The sequence below is a fragment of the Littorina saxatilis genome, linkage group LG16 (genome assembly GCF_037325665.1).
Source record: "Littorina saxatilis isolate snail1 linkage group LG16, US_GU_Lsax_2.0, whole genome shotgun sequence".
Classification (NCBI taxonomy): Eukaryota; Metazoa; Mollusca; class Gastropoda; order Littorinimorpha; family Littorinidae; genus Littorina; species Littorina saxatilis.
Genome location: NC_090260.1, coordinates 18,054,192 through 18,075,317, shown reverse-complemented (window position 1 = coordinate 18,075,317; position 21,126 = coordinate 18,054,192). Strand labels below are relative to the sequence as shown.

Below are 21,126 nucleotides of genomic sequence, written 5' to 3'. Positions count from 1 at the left end.
TTTGACAAAGTTCATCGGATGTGATTGAAACTTTGTAGGATTATTCTTTACATCAAAGTATTTACATCTGTAGCCTTTTACGAACGTTATCAGAAAAACAAGGGAGATAACTAGCCTTTTCTGTTCGGCAACACACAACTTAACGTTGGGCTTTTCTCGGAAACTATAAAAGTGACCGGGCTCAAATTTTATGTGAACGTGACTCATTGTGTTGTGAATAGCAATTTCTTCCTGTCCATCTGATGCCTCATATAATATTCAGAACTGCGAAAGTGACTCGATCGAGCGTTTGCTCTTCTTGTTTCAGACTGGTGCCGAGGGAGTTCAACTCGTATGGGTCACGTAGAGGTCACGACGAGGTCATGGCGTGCGGCACCTTTGCCAACATCCGCCTGGTCAACAAGTTCCTCAGCAAGCCCGGCCCTCGCACTATTCACATCCCTAGTGACCAGGAGGTGGGGTCACTTGGCCATTGTCCAGTCATTACAAATAAACCACATGTATTACTGATAATCCCCCCCCACCCCCCCCCCCCCCCCCCCTCTCCCTTCTCCCCGCACCCCGTTGAAATGAACCTTGTGTGTTTAATCAATAAATGTCTTAGGTCTCTCTCTCTGTCTCTCTCTTTCTCTCTCTCTCTCTCTCTCTCTCTCTCTCTCGCTCTCTTTCTCTTTCTCTCTATCTCTCTATCTCTCTCTCTCTCTCATTTAACATGATAGCCATAGTGTTCAGGAGACATTGTATCAACCAGCGTTTATCAGACCGTTCTTCCAATTTTTGAGTCACTTGAGAAAAAGTGACTCTATGTAATCGGTCAGTGTTAGTCTGTCCGGCCGGCCGGCCGGCCGTCCGGCCGTAGACACCACCTTAACGTTGGACTTTTCTCGGAAACTATCAAAGCGATCCGGCTCATATTTTGTTTAGTCGTGACCTCCAATGACCTCTACACTTTAACGATGGTTTCGTTGACCTTTGACCTTTTTCAAGGTCACAGGTCAGCGTCAAAGGAAAAATTAGACATTTTATATCTTTGACAAAGTTCATCGGATGTGATTGAAACTTTGTAGGATTATTCTTTACATCAAAGTATTTACATCTGTAGCCTTTTACGAACGTTATCAGAAAAACAAGGGAGATAACTAGCCTTTTCTGTTCGGCAACACACAACTTAACGTTGGGCTTTTCTCGGAAACTATAAAAGTGACCGGGCTCAAATTTTATGTGAACGTGACTCCCAGTGACCTCTACACTTTGACGTCTGCTTTGGTGACCTTTGACCTTTTTCAAGGTCACAGGTATTTCTTGAAGGAAAAAAATTGAAATATCATATCTCTGAAACTATTCATCGGATTTGATTCAAACTTTATAGGATTATTCTTTACATCAAATTATTTACATCTGTATTGTGTTGTGAATAGCAATTTCTTCCTGTCCATCTGATGCCTCATATAATATTCAGAACTGCGAAAGTGACTCGATCGAGCGTTTGCTCTTCTTGTTCATAGTACAGTGGAACCCCCCTCCCCCCGCCCCATTTAAGAATCCCTCCCTTTTAAGGCCCTGTTTTTCTCAAATATTTTTTGTGCTAAAAACTTCTGTATATTTATAGCCCCAGTTTAAGACTCCCTCCAGTTTAAGACTCCCTCCTGTTTAAGACCTGATTTTCGCAGATTGTTTGAGGTCTTTAAAAGGGGGTTCCACTGTCTTGAGACATTTTTTGTGCTTTTTATGTGAATAACCGCTTTCAAAAAAGAGTACTTCATGTGAAGTGGTCATGATGGGGCCCCGGTAGCTCAGTTGGTAGAGCACTGGACTTGTGATCGGAAGGTCGCAGATTCGAATTCGGGCCGGGACGGACACGGGTCAACTTTATGTGCAGACCCAGAGACGGAAGCCATGTCCCACCCCCGTGTCATCACAATGGCACGTAAAAGACCTTGGTCATTCTGCCATAAGTGCAGGTGGCTGAATACACCTAAACACGCAGACACCTGGGTAGCGCGACCCCGTTGCTGCTAGCTTTCCACTGGGAGGAAGCGACCCGAATTTCCCAGCGATGGGACAATAAAGTAATGAAAATGAAATGAAATGAAATGAAATGATGTGAACGCGGTACAATGTAGAGTGTGTGTGTGTGTGTGTGTGTGTGTGTGTGTGTGCGTGCGTTTGTGAGTCAGTGTGTGCGGGGTGTGTGTACGCAGTTCGGTGAGCACTCGATTTGGTTGTAATGTATTATGTATTGAATATACTCAAGCCAAGCATCATTCCTGTGTACTGCACGTGTTTGTGATGAAATTTTATGTCGTATCTTTCCAGATGGACGTGTACGACGTTGCCATGCGCTACAAGAGCGAGGGACGGACAGCCATCATCTTGGCCGGCAAGGAGTACGGCTCGGGGTCGTCACGCGACTGGGCTGCCAAGGGGCCTTGGATTCTGGTCAGTTTGTGTGAGGGGAGGGGAAGGGAAGAGACAGGGAGGGGGGGGGGGGGGGGGGTGGAGTTGCTTGGAAGTGTTTGAGATTTGTTGATAGATTGCTTTTTGAGAACTTAAGTCCTGCATTCAAAATGAGGTTAGTATCGCTGCTTTCATGAAAAGATTTCCTCGTTCTGTAAACCTCCTGTGAGGCGGAATGTGCCTTAGATTTCTTTCACTGTCACCCTTAGAGCTATGTATGAATTCACCGACCCCCCGCGGGTTAGGGGGAGTCCCATATTGGTTGGGACTAGAAAGAATTTACCCGATGCTACCCAGCATGTCGTAAGAGGCGACTAACGGTTCTGTTTCTTCTCTTCTTTTGTCTTATTTCTGCCTTACCAGTCCTTTCACCTATATTTCCTTCCAAGAAAACTCTCCCTACTATTCCCTGCAGTTTTCCAATTCTTTTCTTGTTGTCTTATTTCTACCTGACTGGATCCATCACCTTTATTTCACTTACCAAAAGTCTTCTTTTCCACATCCTTATTTCTCTGCACCCCGCATGTCGTATGAGGCGACTAACGGATTCTGTTTCTCCTTTTACCCTTGTTAAGTGGTTCTTGTATAGAATATAGTCAATGTTTGTATGCAGTATGTAAGAAATGTTTAGTCCTTTGTACTGGAAACTTGCATTCTCCCAGTAAGGTCATATATTGTACTGCGTTGCAAGCCCCTGGAGCAATTTTTTGATTAGTGCTTTTGTGAACAAGAAACACTTAACAAGTGGCTCTATTCCATCTCCCCCCTTTCCCTCGTCGCGATATAACCTTCGTGGTTGAAAACGACGTTAAACACCAAATAAAGAAAGAATGAATTCACCGTAATTTGAACTATTCATCACCACAATCACACTATACAGGTCTTTCACTATCACCCTAAGCGCTACACGTAAATTTACCATACTTTGAACTACACCGCACAACAACTAAACAAACATATCTTACTCACTGTTCCACAGGGCGTCAGAGCGGTGATTGCGGAGAGCTACGAGCGAATTCACCGTAGCAACCTGGTCGGCATGGGAATCCTGCCGCTGCAGTTCTTGCCCGGGCAGACGGCACAGTCGCTGGCACTCACCGGCAGAGAGCTGTACACCATCGACCTTCCCGACACCCTCACCACCGGTCAGATATTGGATGTCAAGGTAATGGTCAATCTTAATGGCGTGTTTGTGTGAGTGTGTGTGTGAGAGAGTGTGTGTGTGTGTGTGTGTGTGTGTGTGTGTGTGTGTTTGTGTGAGTGTGTGTGTGTGAGCTGTACACCATTGACTGCCCGACACCCTCACCACCGGTCAGATATTGGACGTCAAGGTAATGGTCAATCTTAATGGTGTGCGTGTGTGTGCGTGCCTATGTGCCTCAGTATGTTTCAAACTAAATTAAATTTGTGTTACGCAATGTTTGCAGTGATGACATTTTCCATCAGGAATTCCTGGTTTGATAAATTTCCTGAATTAAAAAACAAACATTCAACATTAAAAAAAAACCCAGGAACTTGCAGAATATGAACACATTTGGGACATCTGAACCACAAACCATTATTTTATGATTTTAAAGATTCTTAGGTGTCCCTGTGTTTGTGTTAAAGAGTAGCTGATGTTCTTGTTCTTTGAATCTTTTTGTGTGTGTGAAGAAGTCTCAGATATTTCCTTCACAGGTTTGCTTTTACATCTTTGTCTCTTTTTTTCTTTTTCTTTTTTTGCACAGATGGATGATGGCCGCACTTTCAAGGTCAAGGCCAGGTTCGACACGGAGGTCGAGCTGACCTACTTCCGCAACGGCGGCATCCTGAACTACATGATACGCAGAATGCTGTAACCACAGCAACCACTAGTCGTCGCTACAGGGTTGTGGGGAACCCCTCCGGTTGTCACGCCGACCAGCATGTCCTTGACACAAAATGTGCTTTTTTCTGTGAAAACTGCCAAATGTTAATGCCGGTACTAAGTTATCATAAAATTTCAGACTTTTGGACTTGTACATTACGTTAACTGTCACAAAACATCAGACTTTTGGACTTGTACATTACGTTTGAAACACAGGCAGTTGAAAGCAAAAGTGAAGAGCTAAAGAGGAAAGAAAAAGTAGACACAGACGACGTGAAAAGGACGAGAACAAAGTGAGAAAAGACGCACACAGAAGAAGAAAGAATTATAGATTAGCCTGCCGTAGTTTGTACTGTGACTTTCCCCGAGGCTTTTTGCGTACAGTGGAAGCCCCCTTTTAAGACCTCCAGAAATCTGAGAAAATCTGGTCTTAAAAAGGAGAGACCCCCCCGCGGGTTAGGGGGAGTCCCATATTGGTTGGGACGATAAAGAATTTACCCGATGCTCCCCAGCATGTCGTAAGAGGCGACTAACGGATTCTGTTTCTCCTTTTACCCTTAAGTGTTTCTTGTATAGAATATAGTCAATATTTGTAAAGATTTTAGTCAAGCAGTATGTAAGAAATGTTAAGTCCTTTGTACTGGAAACTTGCATTCTCCCAGTAAGGTAATATATTGTACTACGTTGCAAGCCCCTGGAGCAAATTTTTGATTAGTGCTTTTGTAAACAAGAAACAATTGACAAGTGGCTCTATCCCATCCCCCCACCCCCACCCCCCACCCCCCCACCCCACCCCCCCCCCCACCACCCCCCCCCACCCCCGTGTGTTGGTCAGTAGACTACTTGTATGTTCATTCCCGAAGAAGAAGAATTCCCTGTCACGCGAGAGAGCAATTCGACTTCATTGTTTGTGTATTATTTTGTTTCTGTAGACCATACAATCAGAAGCACTGCATTGTATTGCAATATTGATTCAAGGTTCTAATCAAGTGATTTTGAGATGGGAGAGAGATACAATAATTGAATGTCTGGAAGAATTATTTCCTTGAAAAATGATAAATGTGACCCTCCACCACGGAATGAGTCGCATGTCACCTCGCGCGGTTCTGCGCTAGGCTTAATATAAGTCTGGGGGTGTCTGGTAACAGTGTGAGGGTCACCTTAGTCACAGGCTTATAACTCAAAAAGTTTTCGCTCTTTTCTAAAACGGTTTACACCACTAGATAGAGCATTAAAAACTCTTTACAAAAATGTAAAAATATGAAAATCATGCAAAGGTGACATGCGACTCATTCCGTGGTGGAGGGTCACAAATACGTGTTTAATGTGAACTTCTGTATCCGTCTCTGTTGTGCTGTGCGTTTCGTTGTTTGTACGGTTGATCTGTGTTGTTGAGGATCAGTGTTATGTTCAACATTAAGTCGCCAAATTCAGAGAGTGTAGTTTAGATTAGAAGCTTAGTAGATAAGTTTGAGAGGTGGGGTTTGTGAGATAGGTATGTCTGAAGGTATGAACAATGGTATAAAGATTTAATCGCAGGTACTGTACCCTGTATTGCGTCCATTTACTAGAGCAGAAATTTGTTAGATATGTAATTGTCATGTGTATTCATGAACAGTGTTATTGTAGGGAATGATTTGATTGCACATACTATGTACTGTTGCACTTCAATTACTATAGCTGGAATTTGTCAGATGTTAATCTCTGTACTTGAGAAGAATTCTATCAGAAAGAATTATTTAATTGCACATATTCTGTAATTTTTTTCATCATTTAATTTTTCACTTATTTATTTTTTACAAGAACAACACAAGCAAACAATGTGGACATTATGAACATACTCTGTACTGTCTGTTCCAATAGCTTCAATTTTTCTAGAGTTTGTTTTTTTATCTTTTACAATGCTATCAGAAAGCATGATTTAATTGCACAAACTGTGCGGTGTCGGTCGCTTCCATTTATTAAAGCTGGAATTTGTCAGACATGTTTCTCCTGACTTGCCTATGAGCGTTGGTATTACAAACATTGATTATAATAATGAATGATTTATCAGACAGGTTTTGAGAGCTGGAATTTACTACATCTTTGTTTTGATTTATGCGTGTGGGCAATTTTATCACAAGGAATGATTTATCGAATACATTTCGATAGTTTGGATTTGTTAGCCTAGCCATGTATTTGCTGTTTGTATGAGCAATATGTTATTGTAATGAGCGAATGCTGCAATAAAATATGGTATCTGAACTGAAGGGTATGTTGTGATTGTTTTACCCCATAATATAGTACATGCAGTCAGTATGATCACAAAGGTGGTTTAACCCTTTCGCTGCCAATCAAAACTTGCGTATGTGCATTCCTGACTGCCAGGGAATATTGGAGTTCGGGGTGTAATAATTCACAAAAAATTCTAGCTCCAAACTGGCAGTTGGTAGGTTAGTAAAACCTATGTTATTTTTAAAGGAAATTGAACCAAGAATCTGTTTTTAGTGTCTAATCATGGAAATAATTAGTTTGGCTTATAATGATGTTTAAATATGCACTTTTGAAAAATCAGTCCGGCGCATCTTCCGGTGCCTGTGGATCAAACACAGGTGGCTGTTTTGCTTGCTCCAAGAAAGGATTATAATCACTATCATCTACCTGTTTCCAACGAATCATCCGAAAGAAGATCTCCCCCTTCCCCTGTCAGTATCCATAATCATTTGCACCGCCTGTAGCGTCAGTCCGGCTTTGTTTTTCCCTACTAGGGCCCGGTCGACTGTCACGCATTAGCCATTTTGACGAGTCAAGATTTCTCTCCCCTACTCTGTCGCCAAGGCCGAAAAAAGCCTTCAGACGCAAAACCGCGTCACCATTTATGTTTATTCATGAGAATGAGGTATCCTACCAAGCCATTGGCTGCTATTTGTGTGTCGGCAGTGACATATAGCATTTCTGGAAAATCCCGGAACGGAGAAGACCTCTTAAGGCGCTGCGGCTGCACAAGCGCATGACGGGTATACCCGTCCTAAGGCAGGCAAGTGGTTAAACAGGACTTAATTTACGTTGTATTTTTGACCAAAATATGACGTAATGAGTAATTTGACACAGATCGAAACAGTCAGTGTTCCTCTGATATCTTCCCAGTGGTGGAGGTCGGAGCAATGGCTGTCAAGATCTGTGTAAAATGTCATATTTTGGTCAAAAATACCAATAACATTTATGTATCCCTGACATCAGCAACCTTCACCGGATCGCCCTTTAGTCCACAGTCCAGATGATGTGGGTCATGTACGACCCATACTTTCCACAGATTCAACGTAAAAAGTATGGGTCATATTTTAACCCTAAGCGGGGCGCAACAGCGAAGCTATTGGTCTTAAACCGTAGCAATTGCATGGCTGAAAGTAAAGCAGTTGAAACCTCGGGCTGATAGCAAGTGCCCTGAGCTATTTCATGATTGTCCGATTTAATTAAGCATCTAGATCATTTGAGCTGGCAGTTGCCATAACCAGCAAATGCTGTAAAATTTGGTATACGATTTGTTACCAATAAATTATATCAAATGTATTTTGTAAGCTCGTGTCTGTTAAAGTGTTATGTCACTTGTGGGTGTGTATGTGTGTATGTTTTTGCATATGTGTGCACCTCGTATGTGTGCATCTGTGTGTGTGAATTATAATAATTCTTTTATCAGAAACAAATTCTGGCAACAAGATGAAGTCAGTTTTCTATGATCATACAGCTTTTTTTACACCGATTTTTCTCACTGGGTTGCAACTAAAACATGGTATAATTCCTTGCAGGTCCCTTAGACACACACACACTTTTTCAAACACACCTAGACACACACACATAATCTCACACACACACATGCACAAACACTCTTTTTCAAACACACACACACACATATTCCACATCAAAAGAACCAGGCCTCAGGTGTTGTATCACTCAGATCACAGCTGTGTTTATAGGTCAGTGATGCATGCAGAAATCTTTGACAGTGTACAAACCACATAACACGCATCCCACTCCCCTCTCAATGCATACATATATATCTCGACAGCATGACGCTTGAAGTGAAAGATTAGATGTGGAATTAACACGATGCACATACAAAAATAAATTAGCACATCTTCAACATTAATGCAGAAGTCCAGTCACACCACCACAAAATAGCATAAATTCAAATGTACAAATTAATGTCTGAAGTACACTTCACTGTGATGTAACAAGAACCGCTTTAATTAAAGTACACCTTGGCTGATCACTATGGTAACGAATTGGAAAAGCTGTATGTAAGAATTATAAGAAAAAAATACTGTGGTCACATTCTTGTCCACGGAGGAATGCCGTTTGTAATAAACACCAACCCCTCCACCACCCACCCAGCTTTAAAGAAAAGAGTCGGATAGAGAGAGCGAGAGAGAGTCGGATAGAGAGCGAGAGAGAGAGAGAGAGAGAGAGAGCGAGAGAGAGCAGCTCAGAGACAGTCTCAGACAGAAGAAGAGTCAGAGAGAGTGTTCAGTCTCTGAAGAGACAGAGTACTGGGCGTCAAAGTAGTGTGTTAAAGAGAGTCTGAGAAACATTCTCAGAGAATTAAATGACCTTACAGAGAGGGAGCAGTTTCCAAAGAGAGTCTGAAACAGTCCCAGAGAGATTAAGAGTCCCAAAAAGCAAGTCCCAGATACAAACTTTTGGAGAAAAGGGGAGTCTCAAGGAGAGTTTCAGAGACAGAAAGTCAGACAGAGGGGACAGTACAAAAGAGAGGGACTCAGAAACAGTGTCTCTGAACGAATGGGAGTACAAACGATAGACTCAGAAACAGTGTCTCAGAACGAATGGGAGTACAAACGATAGACTCAGAAACAGTGTCTCAGAACGAATGGGAGTACATGTACAAACGATAGACTCAGAAACAGTGTCTCAGAACGAATGGGAGTACATGTACAAACGATAGACTCAGAAACAGTGTCTCTGAGAAAGGCCCGGGAGCCCCACAGAGAATCTCGGAGACAAGAGAATCTGAGATTTAAACATAGGGGAGCTGAAGTCTCAAAGAGACGATCTCAGAAAGAAAGAGAATCCTTAAGACAGACTCTGCAGAAACATTGTCTCATAGAAAGGGAGATAAGTCCTTTACCATTTCATTTTTTACATTTGGTCAAGTTTTGACTAAATGTTTTAACATAGAGGGGGAATCGAGACGAGGGTCGTGGTGTATGTGTGTGTGTCTGTGTCTGTCTGTGCGTGTGTGTGTGTAGAGCAATTCAGACCAAACTACTGGAGCAATCTTTATGAAATTTGACATGAGAGTTCCTGGGTATCATATCCCCGGATGTTTTTTTCTTTTTTTCGATAAATACCTTAGATGACGTCATATTATTAGTCTCATACAGAGGGGTCAGAGTTCCAAAGAGAGTCTCAGAAACAGTGAATCATAGAGAGACGAGTCCAGAAAGTATGTGTAGAATTTTAGAGATGGAGGGGAGGGGGGGGGGGGGGGGGGGGGGGAGGAGAGAGAAAAACTTCATGCAGGCATTTCCCAAAGAGATGCACTTTCCAGATATTCATACTTGTGGACAAACACACACATATCAGAAAACAGCCCGAGTCACACACAAAACACGGCTGATTCCTGGTGTGGGGAGTCTGCACCAAATCTTCTTACACACAATTGCTTAATTTCCCCTTGGTTACAGGTAAAAAAAAAAAGAAGTCAAAACTGAACAACAAACCTGGTACTGCTCAATAAACTTCAATTTGCTGCCCCCCAACAAAAAACACAAATTAAATAAAAATAAAAAGCCTGTGACTAATTAGGCTTTGGTTCATTACAATTTTGATTCTTCCGCACAGTTTGGCAGAGGCTTGAGATCGGGAACGGTGATGACTTAATAGACGATGTTTGGAAATAACTCGTTTTTGTCCCCCCCCCCCCCCCCCCCCCCCCCCAATGATGGTGGGAGAGTTGCGTCCCTTGATGCAGAGGCAAATACAGTGGAACCCCCCTTTTAAGACACCCCAAGTTAAGTCTCCCTTTTGTAAGACCTTGTTTCCTCAGACTTTCTGTTCATATTACCTGTGTAAGATGACCCCCATTTTAAGTCTCCCTCTTGTTTAAGACCCACTTTTCCTAGACATTTGGATGTCTTAAAAAGGGGGGTTCCACAGTGCCAGATGAACAGCTGAAGCAAGCTTTCATGGCATTAATCCCCTCGGAGACGTGCACATGTGCTTGCGTGTACACATGAAGGGGGATCGATAAGGCACTAGCAGGTCTGCACATAAGTTGACCTGGGAGATTGGAAAAATCTCCACACTACACCCACCAGGCGGTCGCGGCTGAGATTTGAACTCAGGACCTTCCAATCAGGAGGCCCATGTCTTATCCACTAGGCCACTGCGCCCGTCATTACTGAATTCATTTTCAAGATTGACTCACGTGTCAGTTATAAAATTAATTCTGAAAAAAACTTGGGTGTTATCTCAAGCAAACACTACAGTGGAACCTCCTTTTAAGACCTCCAGAAATCTAGGTTTGTTTGTTTGTTTGTTTGTTTGTTTGTTTGTTTGCTTAACGCCCAGCCGACCACGAAGGGCCACATCAGGGCGGTGCTGCTTTGACATATAACGTGCGCCACACACAAGACAGAAGTCGCAGCACAGGCTTCATGTCTCACCCAGTCACATTATTCTGACACCGGACCAACCAGTCCTAGCACTAACCCCATAATGCCAGACGCCAGGCGGAGCAGCCACTAGATTGCCAATTTTAAAGTCTTAGGTATGACCCGGCCGGGGTTCGAACCCACGACCTCCCGATCACGGGGCGGACGCCTTACCACTAGGCCAACCATACCAGGCAGAAATCTAGGAAAAAGTGGTCTTAGAAAAGAGGGAGACTTAAAATAGGGGTAATCTTACACAGGTCACATGAACAGAAAGTCTGAGGAAACAAGGCCTTACAAAAGTCTGAGAAAATCAGGTCTTAAATAGGAGCGAGTCTTAAGTTTGGGGTCAATTTACAGAGGTCATGAGCAGAAAATCTGAGAAAACAGGTTCTTAAGAAGGAGGGAATCTTAAATGGGGGGGGGGGGGGGGGGGGTCTTTGGGACAGCACCCAGGACCTCAGACTGACAGCCCACTTTGTCAACATCACAGGCAAACAAATAATTTAGACACAACCATCATCAAATGGCTGAAGAAGAAGAAGGGGGGTGGGTCTTAAAATGGGAGTTCCTCTGTAGTCATTTATGCAGTGTCCTTTCCATTATGTTTGTTTTTTCCTGGTGAAAACATTATAGCCTAATTATTCACTGCCGCTAATTGTTAGCTATGCCTGACAGCTACAGGAGGCGACAATTCTGGCTAATAATCCCACAGCCAGTCAAATCCCTGACAGATTTCTTTCCATAAACACCTATAATAATGATAATGAATTGTTTCTGATAAACAATGATATTATTAATCTAATCTACCTCTGTGGCAAGAAAAAATGAAAAATGGAGAAGATGAAAACAAAATGAAAAAAATTAATGAATGTTCTAGTGTTCCTTCCCCTTACATATAAATGATGATTGTCCCTGGGCAAAACCATATTGCATGATACATTTTGATCAGTTGATTCGGTAAGGGGGATGGGAGAGTAAAATTATATTGCCTGATACATTTTTATCATTTGAGTTCGGAAGGGTTTGAGGGTCGGGGGGCAAATTTATATTCCAAGAATCCCACCACCACCTTTTTTTTTTTAAATTATTGATGTCACAGACTAATCTAATAAAAATATATACAATCATAGCAACTCTTTGACATTAAAGAGAGAGAGATATATATAAAGAGAGCGAGAGAGAGAGAGAGAGAGAGAGAGCAGGCACCACCTTTTTTCTGAAGTATTCACACAATAATCTTGTAAAATATATATATACAATCATCATGGCAACTGTAAACCACTGAAGAGAGAGATATAGAGAGCAGGCAATTTAAGGGGGGGGGGGGGGGGCGGGGGGGAGGCGTAAAGAAGAAGAAAAGAAGATAATGAGCAAATAGTAATTAATACTTCATGAGAAACTTGCAACAACGCATCTTAGTAATTACTTCAATGCACTCACTCTCTCAGGCACCACAAATCATGTTATAAAAGATAGAAAAGAGTCACAAGAAAATGCGTACATGCATGACCGAAGTGAATTTCCTTCAGATGTGAAGACCAATGTTTTTACAGAGCTACGTTAAATGATGTGAAGACCAATGTTTTTACAGAGCTACGTTAAATGATGTGAAGACCAATGTTTTTACAGAGCTACGTTAAATGATGTGAAGACCAATGTTTTTACAGAGCTACGTTAAATGATGTGAAGACCAATGTTTTTACAGAGCGACGTTAAATGATGTGAAGACCAATGTTTTTACAGAGCGACGTTAAATGATGTGAAGACCAATGTTTTTACAGAGCGACGTTAAATGAACGATTTTATCCTCAATCTTCAAGGTGTAAACCATCATGACTGTAAACCATCACAGGCCTGGTCAGGCTTTTACACGGGACGTAAGAGCATCTTTCCACTTGGACTCGTACCACAAATCAACAGTCAGCTTTCTGTAGAGAATGGCATTTTTTTTTTTTTACATTTTCTCTCAATTTATCACTGAATTCTTCTTCTTCTTCTTTGTTCATGGTCCCACTTTCACACGAGTGGATTTGTACGTGCATGACCGTTTTTACCCGTGGCGGGGATGTAGCTCAGTCGGTAGCGCGCTGGATTTGTATCCAGTTGGCCGCTGTCAGCGTGAGTTCGTCCCCACGTTCGGCGAGAGATTTATTTCTCAGAGTCCACTTTGTGTGCACTCTCCTCGGTGTCCGAACACCCCCCGTGTGTACACGCAAGCACAAGACCAAGTGCGCACGAAAAAATCCAGTCATCCATGTCAGAGTTCGGTGGGTTATAGAAACACGAAAATACCCAGCATGCTTCCTCCGAAAGCGGCGTATGGCTGCCTAAATGGCGGGGTAAAACGGTCATACACGTAAAAGCCGTGGGAGTTTCAGCCCATGAACGAACAAACAAACCGTTTTTACCCCGCCTGATAGGCAGCCATACGCCGCTTTCGGGGGAAGCATGCTGGGTATTTTCATGTTGCTATAAACCCACCAAACTCTGACATGGATTTCGGGATCTTTTCCATGCGCACTTGGTCTTGTGCTTGCGTGTACACATGAAGGGGGATAAGGCACTAAGCAGGTCTGCACATAAGTTGACCTGGGAGATTGGAAAAATCTTAACCCACCAGGCGGCCGCGGCTGAGATTTGAACTCAGGACCTTCCAATCAGGAGGCCCATGTCTTATCCACTAGGCCACTGCGTCCGTCATTACTGAATTCATTTTCAAGATTGACTCACGTGTCAGTTATAAAATTAATTCTGCAAAAAATAAAAAATAAAAAAACAACTCTGTACACAGAGCAGTGATGTGTTTGATTGTTGGTATGTTTCTAAGTGGAATTTATTTATTTATTTATTTATTATTTGGTGTTTAACGTCGTTTTCAACCACGGACGTTATATCGCGACGGGGAAAGGGGGGAGATGGGATAGAGCCACTTGTCAATTGTTTCTTGTTCACAAAAGCACTAATCAAAAATTTGCTCCAGGGGCTTGCAACGTAGTACAATTCTAAGTGGAAGGATGTTCCCCGTGTAACAGCCTGGTCAGGTCTGTGGAGTCAAGGTGTTTCAAACACTGGAAAGATGATGCATCTTTAAATCGACTCGATCACCAAAAAGAGCTTGAACATGAATCAGAAAAGAACGTACACATCATGACAGAAAGGATGATGTATTTTTAAAACTCGATCACCCAAAAGGCTTGAACATGAAACACAAAAAACATACACTTCAAAAACCAAAATTTCACAACACACAACTGTGAGTGTCGTCAATCTGCCACACAAGTATTATTAAACGAGCCGCAACCAGTCAACCATGCAGCGGGTAGTATAAACAAAACGTTGCAGTTTCCTTTGCATCCATGAAAGATTTGGATGGAATCTTGATACAGATGTGAACCATGATTAACAAAAAAAGCTTGATTTACACGACACCTGAATCCTTCCTCTGTCGATTATAGATGGAATCTTGATACAGATGTGAACCATGATCAACAAAGTTAGCTTGATTTACACGACACCTGAATCCTTACTCTGTAAATGATAGATGGAATCTTAATGCAGGTCAGTAGACCAATATTAATTATCAAATAAATTAAGCTTGATTTACAGACACCTGAAGCCTTCCTCTGTAAAAGATAATGTAACTCACCATCACATATATCTCCAGGCTTTTACATGGAACAAGAGCATTGACCACTTTCTTTCTTTCTTTCTTTCTTTATTTGGTGTTTAACGTCGTTTTCAACCACGAAGGGTTATATCGCGACGGGGAAAGGGGGGAGATGGGATAGAGCCACTTGTCAATTGTTTCTTGTTCACAAAAGCACTAATCAAAAATTTGCTCCAGGGGCTTGCAACGTAGTACAATATATGACCTTACTGGGAGAATGCAAGTTTCCAGTACAAAGGACTTAACATTTCTTACATACTGCTTGACTAAAATCTTTACAAACATTGACTATATTCTATACAAGAAACACTTAACAAGGGTAAAAGGAGAAACAGAATCCGTTGGTCGCCTCTTACGACATGCTGGGGAGCATCGGGTAAATTCTTCCCCCTAACCCGCGGGGGGTTTCTCAGGTTTTGAAAGGTTATAAAAGAGATGGGGGGGGTGTCACAAAATCAACAGCCCCCGCTGTTTCCTATACAGAGTGGGAATTTTGGGCTGACTAAACACATTGTGGAAATAACTCTGTCGGGTTTGTATGGGTTATGACAGAGTGAATGCCCTTGCCTTCTCAGAGACAAACATCTTCCTTTTAGTTTAAAATAAAAAGAAGACATACCAGTAACCAGGTTAAGGTACTTATTTTTAATCAATATTTTGGCAGATAAACTGCCTTCGTCAGGACGGTAAGAAAGTATGGAATGACAACCATCGTCCCTCACGACACAGAATGCAGCCAGGTTGCAGAATTTTATTTTGACATTTTACATTTGTGACCCTCCACCACGGAATGAGTCGCATGTCACCTTTGCGTGATTATTATATTTGTACATTTTCTTACAGAGTTGTTTATGCTCTGTCCAGTGGTGAAAACCGTTTTAGAAACGAGCCAAATCTTTTCAAGTTATAAGCCTGTGACTAAGGTGACCCTCACACTGTTACCAGACACCCCCTGGACTTATATGATTAAGCCTTGCGCTGAACCGCGCGAGGTGACATGCGAGTCATTCCGTGGTGGAGGGTCACATTTGTTATGTCCAAATGGAAGGATGATCTCATTCCAAACAAGGACCTAGTCGATCTATAGTGAATGGCCCCATGGTTTACACAGAACGTAAAGCATCTTATTCCAAACAAGGACCTAGTTGATCTATAGTGAATGGCCCCATGGTTTACACAGAACGTAAAGCATCTTAGGAAGGTATATTAACATGATTTCACACCTTATCCAACAGAAAAACACATTTGGCTTAAAGGGACATCACAGAGAGAAGCTTTATTTCATATGCTGCCTCTTCTTTTATCCTTCCAATCTCTTCTGTACTCCCCATCTCTGTCTGTGTGTGTGTGTGTGTCTGTGTGTGTGTGTGTGTGTGTGTGTGTGCGAGCATACTCCCCATCTGTGTGTGTGTGTGTGTGTGTGTGTGTATGTGTGTGTTTTGTGTGTTTTGTGTGTTTTGTGTGTGTATGTGTGTATGTATGTGTATGTATGTGTTTTGTGTGTGCGTGTGTGTGTGCATGCTTGCATGGAAGTGCATGCATATTTGCGTTTCTGTGCATGTATCTTGCACAAGTATGCATTTTGTTTTGTACGTTTTTGGTTTGTGTGTGTGTGTGTGTGTGTAATTTGTGTTACAATAGGAGGCTGAGGGTATGTGTGTGTGTGTGGGGGGGGAGGGGGGTACAGAAAGAATTGGAAAAGCCAGAAGGAAAGCCAGACAAACAGTTGTCCATGCACAGTAAATTCTCATGCGACAACAATGAAAATTACAATTTGTGTCTTTGTCATACCGGATACAGTGCCCTGTGCGATACAAATTCAATACACACTTCCACGGCCACAATACTGATTCCTCTAACAATACTCTTATCTGTAGTACTCTACCACACATCTTACTGTGACACATCAGCTGAGCACACAGACTGCATAGTACAAATCCAATCTGAAGTTTTGAAGAAAAAAATCACAAAATTCATGCATAATTGCAGCTGAGCATATTTTTGTTTTCTTTCGCAGCTTTCACAGTTTACATGCTGTCAAAGAAAAAAGTAAACAGAAACAGTTTTCATTTAACCAAAAACACACACAAAAAAAGCATGCTTTTAAAGACAAAATTAAACAAACAGATTTGATTTGCCAAAAGCACGCTGTTAGTGACAAAATCAAACAGAAACTGCTTTTATTATTTCTTTGAAAGAAGAAAAATAAGAAAAACGCTATCAAAGACAAACAGAAACAGCTTTTATTTAACAAGAACTGTATCAGATACAAACCACACCAACAGTCACACAATGATATGTTTCAGTTGTTAAAACAAAAATCAACAAGAGGCGAAGCCTTCAAGGCTCACGTAAGAAATCGACAAACAGTAACACAAACTCAATCACTCCGTCACACACACACACACACACACACAGTAAGCATAGGTGAAACTGTGCAAGAAAGCGAGACACTAGATCTAGATCTGTCTGTCTGCATGTAGCCTGTAACTTACAGGGACACGACTGCCAACTAGTCTCGGCCCGCTCAAAATAACAATGACCGAGACTTTCAGTAATTCCTTCGCGTGACGTCTAACCCTCTTACGCCATAATGTGACGTCTTCAAATGTTAAAGTTTCTACCACAGACATACACACGCACAGACAGACAAAGTTACGATCGCATAGGCTACACTTACGTGAGCCAAAAACGCCCTCCCACATTGTTTTTCAAGGTAAAAAGTGCACTTAAAAAGATCTCTCCTTCTTCCAAATGGGAAAACGGTAAGAGTATCGCCAGTACCAAGAAGTTTGGCTGGACAAAGGGATGCCCAAAAAAGGAAAGTCGGATAAAACAGAACAATACTTATAAATATCCACATAAAACAAAGAACCCAGCAGCCAAAAAATGGGGGAAAAAGTAACAAAAACAGCGAACAGAAAAAAACATACGTATACAAACGAAAACAGCAAGAAGTAACACAAACACAAGTACCAGACACACCCGTATAAATACAAGCTGTAATCTCAACAAAAACCAAACAAAAGAAGAAAAAAAGTCATGTTTTTTGTTTTTACCCAATGAACATGATCATTCACCTCATCACAGCCTCTCCCACCAACCCCTCTAATCATTTAAAAACCAACACCAAATTTCATTTAACACCCCCCTCCCCCCACTATAAAAGAAAGATCGCTCACTCGAACCTAAACATTCTCTCATTCATGTCCCTAATAGGAAATTCCCTGTGAGGACGGAAAGCTACAAAAGTCTAAGTGTGACAATTTCTGACCTGAAAATGAGATGATTCTCAAGTCACGTGGATTGGCTGAAAGTACAATTTCTGGCTTGAGATTTCAAATTAGGCCAAAAAAAAAAAATTGTCTGTTTAGGGTAACCCGACCGACCCTATCGATTTGGCGCCGACCCAAAAACTTTTTTTTGATTTCAAAAAAAAAAAAAAAAAAAAAAGGTAAAAATGCTAAAAAGAGACATTTGGCGTTTCTTTCTCTCCCTTTCTCTCTGTTTTATTTATACGTTAGTTTTGAAACATGTATTCATCAAATATAAGAAGTGAATGTTCAGCCAACATAGCATTTACAAAACAAAAACAAAAAAACAAAAAAAAAAAACTACCTACCTACCCTACTTTTTTTGGTCATGTTACCCTAAACAGACAATTTTTTTTTTTTGGCCTTAGGTTAGACATGGGATTTCTGACATCTCCATTCTTATTGAAAAAAATAGGATCACTCAGAAAAAAACTCACTCAGGACTCAAACTATCTTGTAGTGCTGATTTTGACAAAACTAAGCCAGCAAAACTCGGCACCTGGAGATTTGAAATGTTAACGAAAAACCATACATCTACACTGTATTATCAAAAGGCCTCTGTCCATCCGTCACACTTTTCATAGCTTATAACTTTGGTCTTTATAGGCCAGTTTGGCATAACATATGCCTTTGTTATGGCTTTTCTGTGGGGTAATTGTTCAGTTTACATCAAAATCACACGTCTTACACCAACGCAAAAGAGAGAGAGTGTGTGAGCGATCTCTCTTCTACAGTATCTCAGCCCCCACCTACCCCCTCCCCCCTTCATGCACCCTACTCCCCCTCCCCCTCAGTCCCCTCCTCCCCTCCATCACTGCCACTCCCCTCATTCTGCTCCTCTTCCTGCAGACAGCTCTCTACCCAGCTCTGAACCCTGTCCTTGGTGTGCCTGCTACCGCCGCGCCCACTCTTCCCGCCCGAACTCTCGGGGGTGTGGGGTCGGTCCCGATCGCGGGCCGTCTCCAAGTTTGGCGTAAGACTCCCGTCGCCCAGCGTGCGTGAGGAGTGCGTGGAGAGGGCCTCCACATTGTCCATGTTGCGCGAGGAATGCTGGGATAGAATCTCCGCCGAGAGGTCGTAGGCGCTGGTGTGGATCGAGTCGATGGGCGGCAGGTTGCGCTGCGAGTCGCTCTCGCTCACAGAATCACCGTCCTCGCTACCGTCGCGACGTTCCGCTTCCTCCGTCGGCACGGCCGCGGTGAGGGCGTTGACGTGGTTGACTGCCGGCACCGGGGGGGCACTGTTCGTTTCTTCTTTGTCAGCATGGCTGACCGACTTCACCACCTCCTCGGCAGCTTTCTTCAACCCCGTGCCGCTGCCGGTCCGCTTCTTCAGGCGCGGGAAGTCGTTGATGTCCTCCGTGTCGGCTTCGTTACCGTCATCAATATCGTCCTGGAAGCCGGCACTGCTTGGGTAATCCGCGGCAACTGCCCTCGACACCGGCGGGACGACCTTGCCTTCGAGGTCGCGCACAATCTCGTAGCCTTTGCTGTCAGTCTCCGGCTCGGCGTGAGGGTAGTTCTCGGAGATCGGCTCGGAGAGCACGCTGGAGGTGAAGGAGATGGCGCTGCAGCCCGACGGGGTGCGGGAGTGACCCATGTGTGCGTAGAGTGACGGCACAGACGACCCCGCCGACAGGGAGGGAGGGGGGTTCTCGGCGATTTCGTGCTCCACCGCCTGTACCATGTCCGAGTAGGCTTCTCTCCCCTTGTGGGTCAGCGATATCAGCTGGTTGAATTTTTCCTGTGACACAGAGGATGGAAAATAAGATTAGACTTGATATTATTTTGGCCCTTTAGGGTGAGTGATAGGAGCTGGTTGAATTTTTCCTGTGGCACAGAGGATGGAAAATAAGATTAGACTTGATTTTGTTTGGTGACATTTTCAAAGTTTTAGAGAAAGTCATGATATGGGATTTTGAAATCTTCAGTTTGACTGAACTGAAATGACAAAGAATGAGCCAAGCCGCACTTTATACTTTCTTCCATTGCTTTGTTTGTTCGTTCATGGGCTGAAACTCCCACGGCTTTTACGTGCATGACCATTTTTACCCCGCCTTTTTGGGAAGCCAAACGCCGCTTTCGGAGGAAGCATGCTGGGTACTTTTGTGTTTCTATAACCCACCGAACTCTGACATGGATTACAGGATCTTTTTCGTGCGCACTTGGTCTTGTGCTTGTGTGTACACACGGGGGTGTTCGGACACCGAGGAGAGTCTGCACACAAAGTTGACTCTGAGAAATAAATCTCTCGCCGAACGTGGGGACGAACTCACGCTGACAGCGGCCAACTGGATACAAATCCAGCGCGCTACCGACTGAGCTACATCCCCGCCCTCTTCCAGTGCTGACATTGACTGACTCAAACACATAGAGCCCTTCAGCTGAGGGGTTTTAGATTGACGGAAATGCCAAGCTCACATACAAATCACACATATGGAAGTTATTTTGTGAGGAAAACCACAACAGCGGTTTCCCAAGCTGTTCCCGCCTAGTTGCTGCTGGGCTGGTTTCAAACAAGAGTACACATAAAATGTGCGTGTACTTCTGGACCTCTTCTTCTTCTTCTTCTCAAACTTCCATGTTCACTCGTGTTTTTGCATGAGTGGCTTTTGAAGTGTATGACGGTTTTTACCTCGTCATTTACACAGCCATAATACGCCGCTTTTGGAGGATGCATGCATGGTAATTTGGTGTTTCTATCACCCACCGACCTCCGACATGGATTTTAGGATATTTTCCATGCGTACTTGGTCTTGTGCTTGCGTGTACACACCAAGGGGGATATGACACTAGCGGGTCTGCGCATAAGTCGACCTGGGAAATCATCAAAATATCCACCCTGAACCCACCAGGCAAGGCCGGGATTCAAATCCCCAACTTTCCGCTTGGGAGGCCGGTGTCTCATCCACTCAGCCTATCGCACTTCTGGACTGATTCTGTGTGCACAGTAAGCACTAAGCAACTGCGGGCGGGGACGTAGCTCAGTTGGTAGCGCGCTGGCTTTGTAGCCAGTTGGTCGCTATCAGCGTGGGTTCGATTCGGCAAGAGATTTATTTCTCGGAGTCAACTTTGTGCAGACTCTCTTCGGTGTCCGAACACCCCCGTGTGCACACATGCGCGCGAAAAAGATCCCACGTTCACAGCGAAAGTCTCAGGGCTTGGAAAACACGAAGACACGCATGCATCA

General features: G+C 43.1%; 2 protein-coding genes across 3 annotated transcripts in view; one reads left to right on the top strand and one right to left on the bottom strand.

The window, feature by feature from the left end:
• The window catches only part of LOC138950549 (cytoplasmic aconitate hydratase-like), a 39,654-nt gene extending 35,206 nt beyond the window's left edge, over positions 1–4,448 (top strand). For both annotated transcript variants that reach the window (XM_070322264.1, XM_070322265.1), the window contains 4 exons: positions 308–455; positions 2,317–2,439; positions 3,437–3,622; positions 4,185–4,448. In XM_070322264.1, coding sequence (XP_070178365.1) covers positions 308–455; positions 2,317–2,439; positions 3,437–3,622; positions 4,185–4,295 — 568 coding nt within the window. In that variant the 3' untranslated portion in view covers positions 4,296–4,448. The remainder of the gene's footprint in view (positions 1–307; positions 456–2,316; positions 2,440–3,436; positions 3,623–4,184) is intronic.
• Positions 4,449–18,711: 14,263 nt separating this feature from the next.
• LOC138949890 (uncharacterized) overlaps positions 18,712–21,126 on the bottom strand; it is a 34,371-nt gene continuing 31,956 nt past the window's right edge. The window contains exon 16 of the mRNA XM_070321676.1: positions 18,712–19,680. Within this exon, the coding sequence (XP_070177777.1) occupies positions 18,712–19,680 (969 nt within the window). The remainder of the gene's footprint in view (positions 19,681–21,126) is intronic.